Source organism: Lichenostomus cassidix, unplaced genomic scaffold, assembly GCF_008360975.1.
Source record: "Lichenostomus cassidix isolate B80296 unplaced genomic scaffold, HeHo_3.0 HiC_scaffold_768, whole genome shotgun sequence".
Lineage (NCBI taxonomy): Eukaryota > Metazoa > Chordata > Aves > Passeriformes > Meliphagidae > Lichenostomus > Lichenostomus cassidix.
The window spans coordinates 5,649-17,578 of NW_028147624.1; the positions used below are offsets into that span (position 1 = coordinate 5,649).

General features: G+C 40.8%; 1 protein-coding gene across 1 annotated transcript; it reads left to right on the forward strand.

Annotated features, from left to right (window-relative positions):
- Window positions 1-1,416: 1,416 nt before the first annotated feature.
- On the forward strand, window positions 1,417-9,642 carry POMC (proopiomelanocortin). Its single transcript, XM_085047057.1, has 2 exons — window positions 1,417-1,533; window positions 9,122-9,642. The coding sequence occupies exons 1-2, from the start codon at window positions 1,417-1,419 to the stop codon at window positions 9,635-9,637; spliced, it is 633 nt and encodes a 210-aa protein (XP_084903183.1). The 3' UTR covers window positions 9,638-9,642.
- Window positions 9,643-11,930: the final 2,288 nt, after the last annotated feature.

The window sequence follows — 11,930 nt, forward strand, 5'->3', positions numbered from 1 at the left end:
TTTTTTTTTTTTTCTTTTGGGATTTTTCCGGCAGTTTTTTCCCAGATTTTCGGGATGGAATTTCCCAATGGAAATAATTTTTTGGGATTTTCCTGGCAGTTTTTTCCCGGATTTTCAGGAATTTTGGGATTTCCCAACTGAAATAAATTAATTTTTTTGGGATTTTTCCGCAGTTTTTTCCCGGATTTTCGGGATGGGAATTTCCCAACGAAATAAAAATTTTTTTGGGATTTCCCAACTGCAATAAATTTATTTTTTGGGATTTTTCTGGCAGTTTTTTCCCGGATTTTCGGGATGGAATTTCCCAATGGAAATAATTTTTTTGGGGATTTTTCCGGCATTTCGGGATGGGATTTCCCAACAGAAATAAATTTATTTTCCGGGATTTTCTGCAGTTTTTTCCCGGATTTTCGGGATGGAATTTCCCAACGGAAATACAAATTTTTTTGGGATTTCCCGATGGAAATAAATTTATTTTCTGGGATTTTTCCGCAGTTTTTTCCCGGATTTTTGGGAATTTTGGGATTTCCTGAGGGAAATAATTTTTTGGGATTTTCCTGGATTTTCGGGATGGGATTTCCCAATGGAAATAAACAATTTTTTGGGATTTTTTGGGATTTTTCCGGCAGTTCCTTCCCGGATTTTTGGGAATTTTGGGATTTCTCAACTGAAATAAATTTATTTTCTGGGATTTTTCCGCAGTTTTTTCCCGGATTTTCAGGATGGGATTTCCCAACAGAAATAAATTTATTTTCCGGGATTTTCCCGCAGTTTTTTCCTGGATTTTTGGGAATTTTGGGATTTCCCGAGGAAAATTAAATTTTTTTTTTTCTTTTTTGGGATTTTTCCGCAGTTTTTTCCCGGATTTTTGGGAATTTTGGGATTTCCCAACTGAAATAAATTTATTTTCCGGGATTTTTCCGGCAGTTTTTTCCCGGATTTTCAGGATGGGAATTTCCCAACGGAAATAAAAAATTCTATTTTTTTGGGATTTTTCCGGCAATTCCTTCCTGGATTTTCGGGATGGGATTTCCCAACAGAAATAAAAATTTTTTTGGGATTTCCTGAGGGAAATAAATTTATTTTCCGGGATTTTTCCGCAGTTTTTTCCCGGATTTTCGGGAATTTTGGGATTTCCCAACAGAAATAAATTAATTTTCCGGGATTTTTCCACAGTTTTTTCCCGGATTTTTGGGAATTTTGGGATTTCCCAACTGCAATAAATTTTTTTTTTTGGGATTTTTCCGCAGTTTTTCCCGGATTTTCGGGAATTTTGGGATTTCCCGAGGGAAATAATTTTTTTTTTTTCTTTTGGGATTTTTCCGCAGTTTTTTCCCGGATTTTCGGGATGGGATTTCCCGAGGAAAATTAATTTTTTTTTTTTTATTTTTCCGCAGTTTTTCCCGGATTTTCGGGATGGGGTCGGGAATGCTGGCGGTGCTGTTGGGATTGCTGCTCTGGAATTGGGCCGGAGCTGCCGGACTGTGCCGCGAGGATTCCGAGTGCCGCCATGGGAGCGACAGCGGCGTCATGGTGAGGGGAGATTGGGAATTTTTGGGGGATTTTGGGGAATTTTTGGGATTGGGAATTGGGAATTTGGAATGGGAATGGAATTGGGAATTTGGGAATTTTGGGGATTATTGGGAATTTAATGGGAATTTAATGGGAATTGGGATTGGGAATTGGGAATTGGGATTGGGAATTATTGGGAATGGGAATGGAATGGAATTGGGAATTATTGGGAATTGGGAGGGAATTGGAATGGAATTGGGAATTATTGGGAATTTCGGGGATTATTGGGAATTTAATGGGAATTGGGATTGGGAATTATTGGGATTGGGAATTATTGGGAATTATTGGCAATTATTGGCAATTATTAGGAATTATTAGGAATTATTGGGAATGGAATTGGGAATTGGGAATGGGATTGGGAATTGGGAATTATTGGGAATTATTGGGAATTATTAGGAATTATTGGGAATGGAATTGGGAATTGGGAATGGGAATGGAATGGGATTGGGAATTATTGGGAATTATTGGGAATTGGGAATGGGAATTATTGGGAATTTAATGGGAATTATTGGGAATTATTGGGAATTATTGGGAATTGGGAGGGAATGGGAATGGAATTGGGAATTTGGGGATTTTGGGGATTATTGGGCATTTAATGGGAATTGGGAATGGGAATTATGGGGAATGGGAATGGGAATTATTGGGAATTTTATGGGAATTGGGAATTGGGAATGGGAATTGGGAATTATTGGGAATTGGGAATGGAATTGGGAATGGGAATTTTGGGAATTTAATGGGAATTTAATGGGAATTGAGAATGGGAATTGGGAATGGGAATGGGAATTGGGAATGGGAATTGGGAATTGGGAATTGGGAATGGGAATGGGAATTATTGGGAATGGGAATGGAATGGGATTGGGAATTATTGGGAATTATTGGGAATTGAGAATGGAATTGGGAATTATTGGGAAATTAATGGGAATTTAATGGGAATTTAATGGGAATTTAATGGGAATTTAATGGGAATTGGGAATGGGAATGGGAATGGGATTGGGAATTGGGGATTGGGAATGGAATGGGATTGGGAATTATTGGGAATTATTGGCAATTGAGAATGGAATTGGGAATTATTGGGAATTGTTGGGAATTTAATGGGAATTTAATGGGAATTGGGATTGGGAATTGGGAATGGAAATGGGGAATTGGGAATTTAATGGGAAATGGGAATGGAATTGGGAATTATTGGGAATTGGGAATTGGGAATTGGGAATGGAAGGGAATTGGGAATGGAACTGGGAATTAAGTGGGAATTGGGAATTTAATGGGAATTGGGAATGGGAATTGGGAATTATTGGGAATTATTGGGAATTTAATGGGATTGGGAATTGGGAATTGGGAATTTAATGGGAATTGGGAATTTGGTGGGACTTGGGAATTGGGAATTGGGAATGGAATTGGGAATGGGAATGGAATTGGGAGTGGGAATTGGGAATTTGGGAATGGAATGGGATTGGGAATTGGGAATTTAGAATTTAATGGGAATTGGGAATGGAAATTAAATTAGGAATTGGGAATTGGGAATTTAATGGGAATTGGGAGTTGGTAATTGGGAATAGGATTGGGAATGGGAATTATTGGGAATTATTGAGAATTATTGGGAATTTAATGGGATTTGGGATTGGGAATTGGGAATGGGATTGGGGATGGGAATTGGGGATTTTGGGAGTTGGGGATTTTGGGAATTTGGAATTGGGAATGGAATTGGGAATTGAGAATTTGGTGGGAACTGGAAATTTGGAATGGGATTGGAAATTCAGTGGGAATTGGGAATGGGAATGGGAATTATTGGGAATTATTGGGAATTTAATGGGAATTGGGATTGGGAATTGGGAATGGAAATGGGGAATTGGGAATTTAATGGGAAATGGGAATGGAATTGGGAATTATTGGGAATTGAGAATTGAATTGGGAATAGAATTGGGAATGGGATTATTGGGAATTAATGGGAATTGGGAATGGAATTGGGAATTTAATGGGAATTGGGAATTGGGAATGGGATTGGGAATTATTGGGAATTATTGGGAATTATTGGGAAATTAATGGACATTGGGAATTGGGAATTGGGAATGGAAATGGGATTGGGAATTATTGGGAATTATTGGGATTGGGAATTGGGAATTGGGAATTCGGTGGGAATTGGTAATTGGGAATTTAATGGGAATTGGGAATTTGGTGGGAATTGGGAATTTGGGAATGGAATGGGAATTGGAAATTTAATGGGAATTGGGATTGGGAATTGGGAATGGGATTGGGGATGGGAATTGGGGATTTTGGGAGTTGGGGATTTTGGGAATTTGGAATTGGGAATGGAATTGGGAATTGAGAATTTGGTGGGAACTGGAAATTTGGAATGGGATTGGGAATTCAGTGGGAATTGGGAATGGGATTGGGAATTATTGGGAATTATTGGGAATTGGGAATGGGAATTATTGGGAATTTAATGGGAATTTAATGGGAATTGGGATTGGGAATTGGGAATGGGAAGGGAATTGGGAATTTAATGGGAAATGGGAATGGAATTGGGAATTATTGGGAATGGGAATGGAATGGGATTGGGAATTATTGGGAATTATTGGGGATTATTGGGAATTATTGGGAATTATTAGGAATTATAGGGAATGGAATTGGGAATTGGGAATTGGGAATGGGATTGGGAATTATTGGGAATTATTGGCAATTGAGAATGGAATTGGGAATTATTGAGGATTATTGGGCATTTAATGGGAATTGGGATTGGGAATTGGGATTGGGAATTATTGGGAATTGGGAATTGGGAATGGAATGGAATGGGATTGGGAATTATTGGGAATTATTGGGAATTATTGGGAATTATTGGGAATTGGGAATGGGAATTGGGAATGGAAATGGGGAATTGGGAATTTAATGGGAAATGGGAATGGAATTGGGAATTATTGGGAATGGGAATGGAATGGGATTGGGAATTACTGGGAATTATTGGGGATTATTGGGAATTTAATGGGAATTGGGATTGGGAATTGGGAATGGGAATGGAATGGGATTGGGAATTATTGGGAATTATTGGGAACTGGGAATGGGAATTATTGGGAATTTAATGGGAATTGGGAATGGGAATTGGGATTGGGAATTGGGAATGAAAGGAAATTGGGAATGGGAATGGGATTGGGAATTATTGGGAATTATTGGGAATTATTGGGAATTGGGAATGGAATTGGGAATTTGGGGTTTTGGTGGGAATTGGGAATGGGATTGGGGATGGGAATTTGGGAATTAGGAATGGAATTGGGAATTGGTAATTGGGAATTTAATGGGAATTGGGAATGAAATTGGGAATTGGGAATTGGGAATTTGATGGGAATTGGGATTGGGAATTGGAAATGGGATTGGGGATGGGATTGGGAATTATTGGGAATTGAGAATGGAATTGGGAATTATTGGGAATTATTAGGAATTATTGGGAATTATTGGGAATTATTGGGAATTGGGAGTGGGATTGAGGAATGGGAATGGGAATTCAACAGGAATTGGGAATTATTGGGAATTATTTGGAATTGGGAATGGAATTGGGAATTTGGGGTTTTGGTGGGAATTGGGAATGGAATTGGGAATTGGGAATGGAATTGGGAATTGGGAATTTAATGGGAATTGGGAAATTTGGGAAATTTGGGAATTTGGAATGGAAATTTGGTGGGAATTGGGAATTAGGAATTGGGAATTTAATGGGAATTGGGAATTTAATGGGAATTGGGAATTGGGAATTGGGAATTGGGAATGGGAATGAAAATTGGAATTGGGAATTTAATGGGAATTGGGAATGGGAATTATTGGGAATTATTGGGATTGGGAATTGGGAATGGGATGGGGGATGAGAATTGGGAATTTTGGGAATTGGGAGTTGGGAGTTGGGAATTGGGAATGGAATTGGGAATTATTGGGAATTATTGGGAATTGGGAATGGAATTGGGAAATTAATGGGAATTGGGAATTGGGAACTGGGAATGGGAATGTGGAATTTGGAATTGGAACTGGGAATTGGGAATTTGAATTGGGAACTGGGAATGGGAATTGGAATGGAAATGGGAATTTGGAATTGGGAATTGGTAATGGGATTGGGAATGGAATTGGGAATTGGGAATGGAAAGGGAAGTGGGAATTGGGAATTGGAATTGGCAATTGCAAATGAAATGGGAATTGGAAATTGGGAATTTGGTGGGAATTGGGAACTGGGAATGGGAATTGGAAGTATGGTGGGAATTGGGAATTGACAATTGGAAATTTGGAATGGAATTGGGAATTTGGTGGGAATTGGGAATGGAAAGGGAATTGGGAACTGGGAATTGGGAATTAGGAATGGGAGTTGGGAATTGGAAATTTTGGGAATTGCAAATGGAATTGGGAATTTGGTGGCAATTGGGAACTGGAAATTAGGAATGGAATTGAGAATTCAGCAGGAATTGGGAATTTGGAATTTGGAATTGGGAATTGGGAATTTGGCAGGAATTGGGAATTGGGAATTTTGGGAATTGGGAATTTTGGGAATTGGGAATTGGGAATGGAAATTGGGAATGGGAAAGGAAGGGATGGGATTTGGGAATTTGGCAATTTTCCCGGTTGGGATCAAATCCTGAACCTGAGAGATCCCAAAAAATGGAGAGATTTGGGAATGGATGAGAGGATGGGAAACAGGGAATGAATTCCCACTGGGAATGGGGAGATTTATTGGGATTTTGGGAAGGAATTCCCAGCTGGGCTGGAATTTCTGGATAATCCCTGGCTGCCCCTGGATCCCTGGGAATTCCGAGGATGGATTCCCTCGTGGAAAAGTTTTTCCCATGGAATTCCCATTCATTCCTGCCTGGAGAGAGTTTTCCCATGGAATTCCCACCCATTCCCTAATGGAAACGGAATTTTCCAATGGAATTCCCATTCATTCCCTCATGGAAAATTTTTTCCCATGGAATTCCCATTCGTTCTCTCACGGAAAGGCTTTTCCCATGAAATTCCCACTCGTTTCCTTTTTCCCCATGGAATTCCCACTCATTTCCTTGTGGAAATTTTTTTTCCCATGGAATTCCCTTTTCTTTTCCCATGGAATTCCCATTCATTCCCTTTTTCCTATTGAATTCCCATTCATTCCCTTTTTCCCATGGAATTCCCATTCCTTCCTGCCTGGAAAGACTTTTCCCACAGAATTCCCATCCATTCCCTTTTTCCAATTGAATTACCATTCATTAGCCAATGGAAACAGAATTTTCCTATGGAATTCCCATTCATTCCCTTTTTCCAATGGAATTCCCATTCATTCCCTATTTCCCACAGAATTCCCATTCATTCCCTTTTCCCCACAGAATTCCCATCCATTCATTCACTTTTCTCCATGGAATTCCCATAAAGAATTTTCCCATAGAATTCCCATTCATTCCCTTTTCCCCACGGAATTCCCATTAATTCCCATTTTCCCATGGAATTCCCATTCATTCCCATTTTCCCATGGAATTCCCATCCATTCCTGCTTGGAAAGGCTTTTCCCATGAAAATCCCATTTATTCCCATTTTCCATGCAATTCCCACTCATTCCCACTTGAAAAGGCGTTTTGAATGGAATTCCCAATCATTCCCACCTGGAAAGGCTTTTCCCATGGAATTCCCATTCATTCCCTTTTTCCAATGGAATTCCCACTCATTTCCTTTTTCCCACTGAATTCCCATTCATGTCCACATGGAAATTTTTTTCCCATGGAATTCCCATTCATTCCCCAATGGAAATGGAATTTTCCCATAGAATTCCCATTAGTTTCCCCACAGAAAGTCTTTTCCCCCAAAATTTCCATTCATTCCCTTTTCCCCATGGAATTCCCATCCATTCTCCCACGGAAAGGCAGTTTTTCCCACGGAATTCCATTTATTCCCATTTTCCCCACGGAATTCCCATTCATTCCCATTTCTCCTTGGAATTCCCATTCATTCCCTTTTCCCCTTGGAATTCCCATCCATTCCCCCATGGAAAGGCAATTTTTCCCATGAAATTCCTGTTTATTCCCATTTTTCCCATGGAATTCCCATTTATTCCCATTTTCCATCCATTCTCCCACCGAAAGGCAATTTCCCCACAGAATTCCCATTCATTCCCATTTTTCTTGCAAAATTCCCATTCATTCCCATTTCCCCATGAAATTCCCATCCATTCTCCCGCGGAAAGGTAATTTTTCCCACGAAATTTCCATTTATTCCCATTTTTCCCACAAAATTCCCATTCATTCCCTTTTCCCCACAGAATTCCCATTCATTCCCTCACAGAATTTTTTTTCCCATGGAATTCCCATCCATCCTCCCACAGAAAGGCAATTTCCCACAGAATTCCCATTTATTCCCACGGAATTCCCATTTATTCCCATTTCCCCACGGAATTCCCATTCATTCCCATTTTCACATGGAATTCCCATTCATTCCTGCCTGGAAATGGAATTTTCCAATGGAATTCCCATTCATTCTCCCATAGAAAGGCTTTTCCCTTAGAATTCCCATTCATACGTACCTGGAAAAGGTTTTTCCCACGGAATTCCCATTCATTCCCATTTTCCCATGGAATTCCCATCCATTCTCCCACAGAAAGGCTCTTCCCACGGAATTCCCATTTATTCCCATTTTTCTCACTGAACTCCTGTTTATTCCCATTTGTCCCACGGAATTCCCATTCATTCCCATTTCCCAATGGAATTCCCATCCATTCTCCCACGGAAAGGCAATTTCCCAGTGAAATTCCTGTTTATTCCCATTTTTCCATGGAATTCCCATTCATTCCCTCACAGAATTTTTTTTCCCATGGAATTCCCATCCATCCTCCCACAGAAACGCAATTTCCCCATGGAATTCCCATTCATTCCCATTTCCCCACAGAATTCCCATTCATTCCCATTTTCCCCATGGAATTCCCGTTTATTCCCATTTTTCTCGCAAAATTCACATTTATTCCCATTTTTCCCATGGAATTCCCATTTATTCCCATTTCCCCATGAAATTCCCATCCATTCTCCCACGGAAAGGCAATTTTTCCCTGGGAATTCCCATTTAGTCCCATTTCTCCCACGAATTCCCATTTATTCCATTTTCCCCACGAAATTCCCATTCATTCCCTCGCGGAATTTTTTTTCCAATGGAATTCCCATTCATTCTCCCACAGAAAGGCTCTTCCCACGGAATTCCAGTTTATTCACATTTTCCAATGGATTTCCCATCCATTCCCCATGGAATTCCCATCCATTCTCCCACGGAAAGGCAACTTCCCCTCAAAATTCCCATTTATTCCCATTTTTTCTCACAGAATTCCCATTTATTCCCATTTTTCCATGGAATTCCCATTCCTTCCCTTTTCCCAATGGAATTCCCATCCATTCTCCCACAAAAAGGCAATTTCCCCTCGGAATTCCCATTTATTCCCATTTTTCCATGGAATTCCCATCCATTCTCCTATGGAAACACAATTTTCCCACAAAATTCCCATTTTTTTTCCCATTTTCCCCTCAGAATTCCCATTTTTCCCACAAAATTCCCATTTTTCCCTCCCTCCCAGTCCTGCTCCGGCTCCTGCCGTGCCCGGCTCTCCCTGGAATCTCCCCTCCTCCCGGGGAACGGCCGCCGGCAGCCCCTCTCCGAAAACCTCCGCCGCTACGTCATGAGCCACTTCCGCTGGAACCAGTTCGGCCGCGGCAACGCCAGCTTTCCCGCCATCCGGCGGCGCGACGGCGGCGACGATCCCGAAAATCCCGAAAATTCCGGAGTTTTCCCCAAAAGGCGGGAAGAAGGGAAACGCTCGTACTCCATGGAGCATTTCCGCTGGGGGAAACCCGTCGGCCGCAAGAGGAGGCCGGTGAAGGTTTATCCCAACGGGGCCGAGGAGGAGTCGGAGGAGAATTCCCAGGCGGAATTCCGGCGGGAAGCGGGGTGGGAATTCCCGGGATTCCCGTGGGATGGGGCGAGGAAGGAGAAGCGTTACGGTGGGTTCATGAGTTCGGAGAGGATCCGGACGCCGCTGGTGACGTTGTTCAAGAACGCCATCGGGAAAAGCCTTTCCAAGGAAGGGCAGTGAGGGGGGTTTTCCCCCCAAAAAAAAAATTGGGAAAATCCCGCGGGAATTCCGTCCCGGAGTTGTTCCCCTAGTTTAGCGCAGTCCTTTGAGCTTTGCTGAGTTAAAATCCTGGGATTTGTCCCGGAAAAAAAATCGGCCGGGAAGGAGGGGGGGAGGGGGTGGGATTGGTCTGGGAATTGCTGGGATGAATTAATTCCTGGGATGAATTTCTGGGATGAATTTCTGGGATTAATTAATTCCTGGGATGAATAAATTCCTGGGATGAATAATTCCTGGGATGAATTTCTGGAATAAATAATTCCTGGGATGAATAAATTCCTGGGGATGAATTTCTGGGATGAATTAATTCCTGGGATGAATTAATTCCTGGAATGAATAAATTCCTGGGATGAATAATTCCTGGAATGAATAATTCCTGGAATAAATTCCTGGGATGAATTCTTGGAATGAATTCCTGGAATAAATTCCTGGAATAAATTCCTGGAATGAATAAATTCCTGGAATGAATTAATTCCTGGGATGAATTCTTGGAATGAATAATTCCTGGAATAAATTCCTGGGATGAATTTCTGGAATAAATTAATTCCTGGAATGAATTCCTGGAATAAATTACCGGGATGAATTCCTGGAATAAATTGCTGGAATGACTTCCTGGAATAAATTCCTGGGGATGAATTCCTGAGATGAATTCCTGGGGATGAATTCCTGAGATGAATTCCTGGAATAAATAATTCCTGGGATGGATTTCTGGAACGAATTTCTGGGATGAATTAATTCCTGGAATGAATAAATTCCTGGAATAAATTCCTGAAATGAATTCCTGGGATGAATTCCTGGAATAAATTCCTGGGATGAATTAATTCCTGGGATGAATTAATTCCTGGGATGAATTCCTGTAATGAATTCCTGAAATAAATTCCTGGAATGAATTCCTGAGATGAATTCCTGGAATGACTAATTCCTGGAATGAATTAATTCTTGGAATGAATTCCTGGAATAAATTCCTGGGATGAATTAATACCTGGAATAAATTCCTGGGATGAATTAACTCCTGGAATGAATTCCAATTCCTGGGAATGAATTCCTGGGAATGAATTCCTGGGAATGAATTCCTGGAATGAATAATTCCTGGGATGAATTAATTCCTGGGATGAATAATTCCTGGGATGAATAAATTTCTGGGATGAATTCCTGGAATAAATTCCTGGAATGAATTCCTTGAATAAATCCCTGGGATGAATTCCTGGAATGAATAATTCCTGGGATGAATTAATTCCTGGGATGAATGAATTCCTGGAATGAATTCCTGGAATAAATTCCTGGAATGAATAATTCCTGGGATGAATTAATTCCTGGAATGAATAAATTCCTGGGATGAATTAATTCCTGGAATGAATAATTCCTGGAATGAATAATTCCTGGAATAAATTCCTGAAATAAATTCCTGGAATGAAGAATTCCTGGGATGAATTCCTGCAATGAATCCCTGGGATGAATTCCTGGAATAAATTCCCTTAATAAATTCCTGGGATAAATTCCTAAAATTAATTAATTCCTGGAATGAATTCCCAGCCGAGCTGTAAAAATGTCGTAAAGGAGGGATGGAAAATTCCCGGAGAAATAAAAAAAAATATGGATGAGAGAATTTGGAGGAATTGGTGACTTTGGGAAAAATGGGAATTGGGAATTAAATCGGGAGGTTGGGAATGGGTGGGAAAAGGGATGGGAAACTGGGAATGGGGAGAATTTTTGGGATTTTGGGAAGGAATTCCCGGCTGGGCTGGAATTCCCGGATATTCCTGGATCCCTGGGAATTCCCAGGATGGATTTGGATCCACCTAGGATTGTGGGATTGGAATGGATTGGATTGAAGCTCCATGGATCCCAAATTATTCTGGAATTCTGGGATCAAGGACACTCGGAATCCATCCAGAGGGATTCGGGGATGGAATTCTTGGTGCTAAAATCCTGGGAATTACCCCAAAAATTCCCAGGAGAAAACTCAAAGGAAATCATGGAACTGGGAGAGAAGTGAGAGGGAACTGGGAAGGTGAAGTCTTGGGAATTCTCTGCCCGAAAATCCTGGAAATTATCCCAAAAATCCTGGGAATGACCCCAAAAAAAAACCTGGGAATGACCCCAAAAATTCCCAGGAGAAATCCCAACATCCCCAAGTCACCCTGTGACTTTTTTTGGGATGTTCCCAACTCTGAATTTATGGAAGGAAATGGGAAAAATAATTTTGGGATGTTCCGGAAAAAATGGGGAAAATAATTTTGGGATATTCCTGAAA

Excerpts from the sequence above, each read along its gene's own strand:
- POMC (XM_085047057.1), top strand. The coding sequence starts at position 1,417 with ATGGGGTCGGGAATGCTGGCGGTGCTGTTGGGATTGCTGCTCTGGAAT. Across the intron at positions 1,534-9,121 it reads GGAGCGACAGCGGCGTCATG|TCCTGCTCCGGCTCCTGCCG; the intron begins GTGAGGGGAGAT and ends CCTCCCTCCCAG.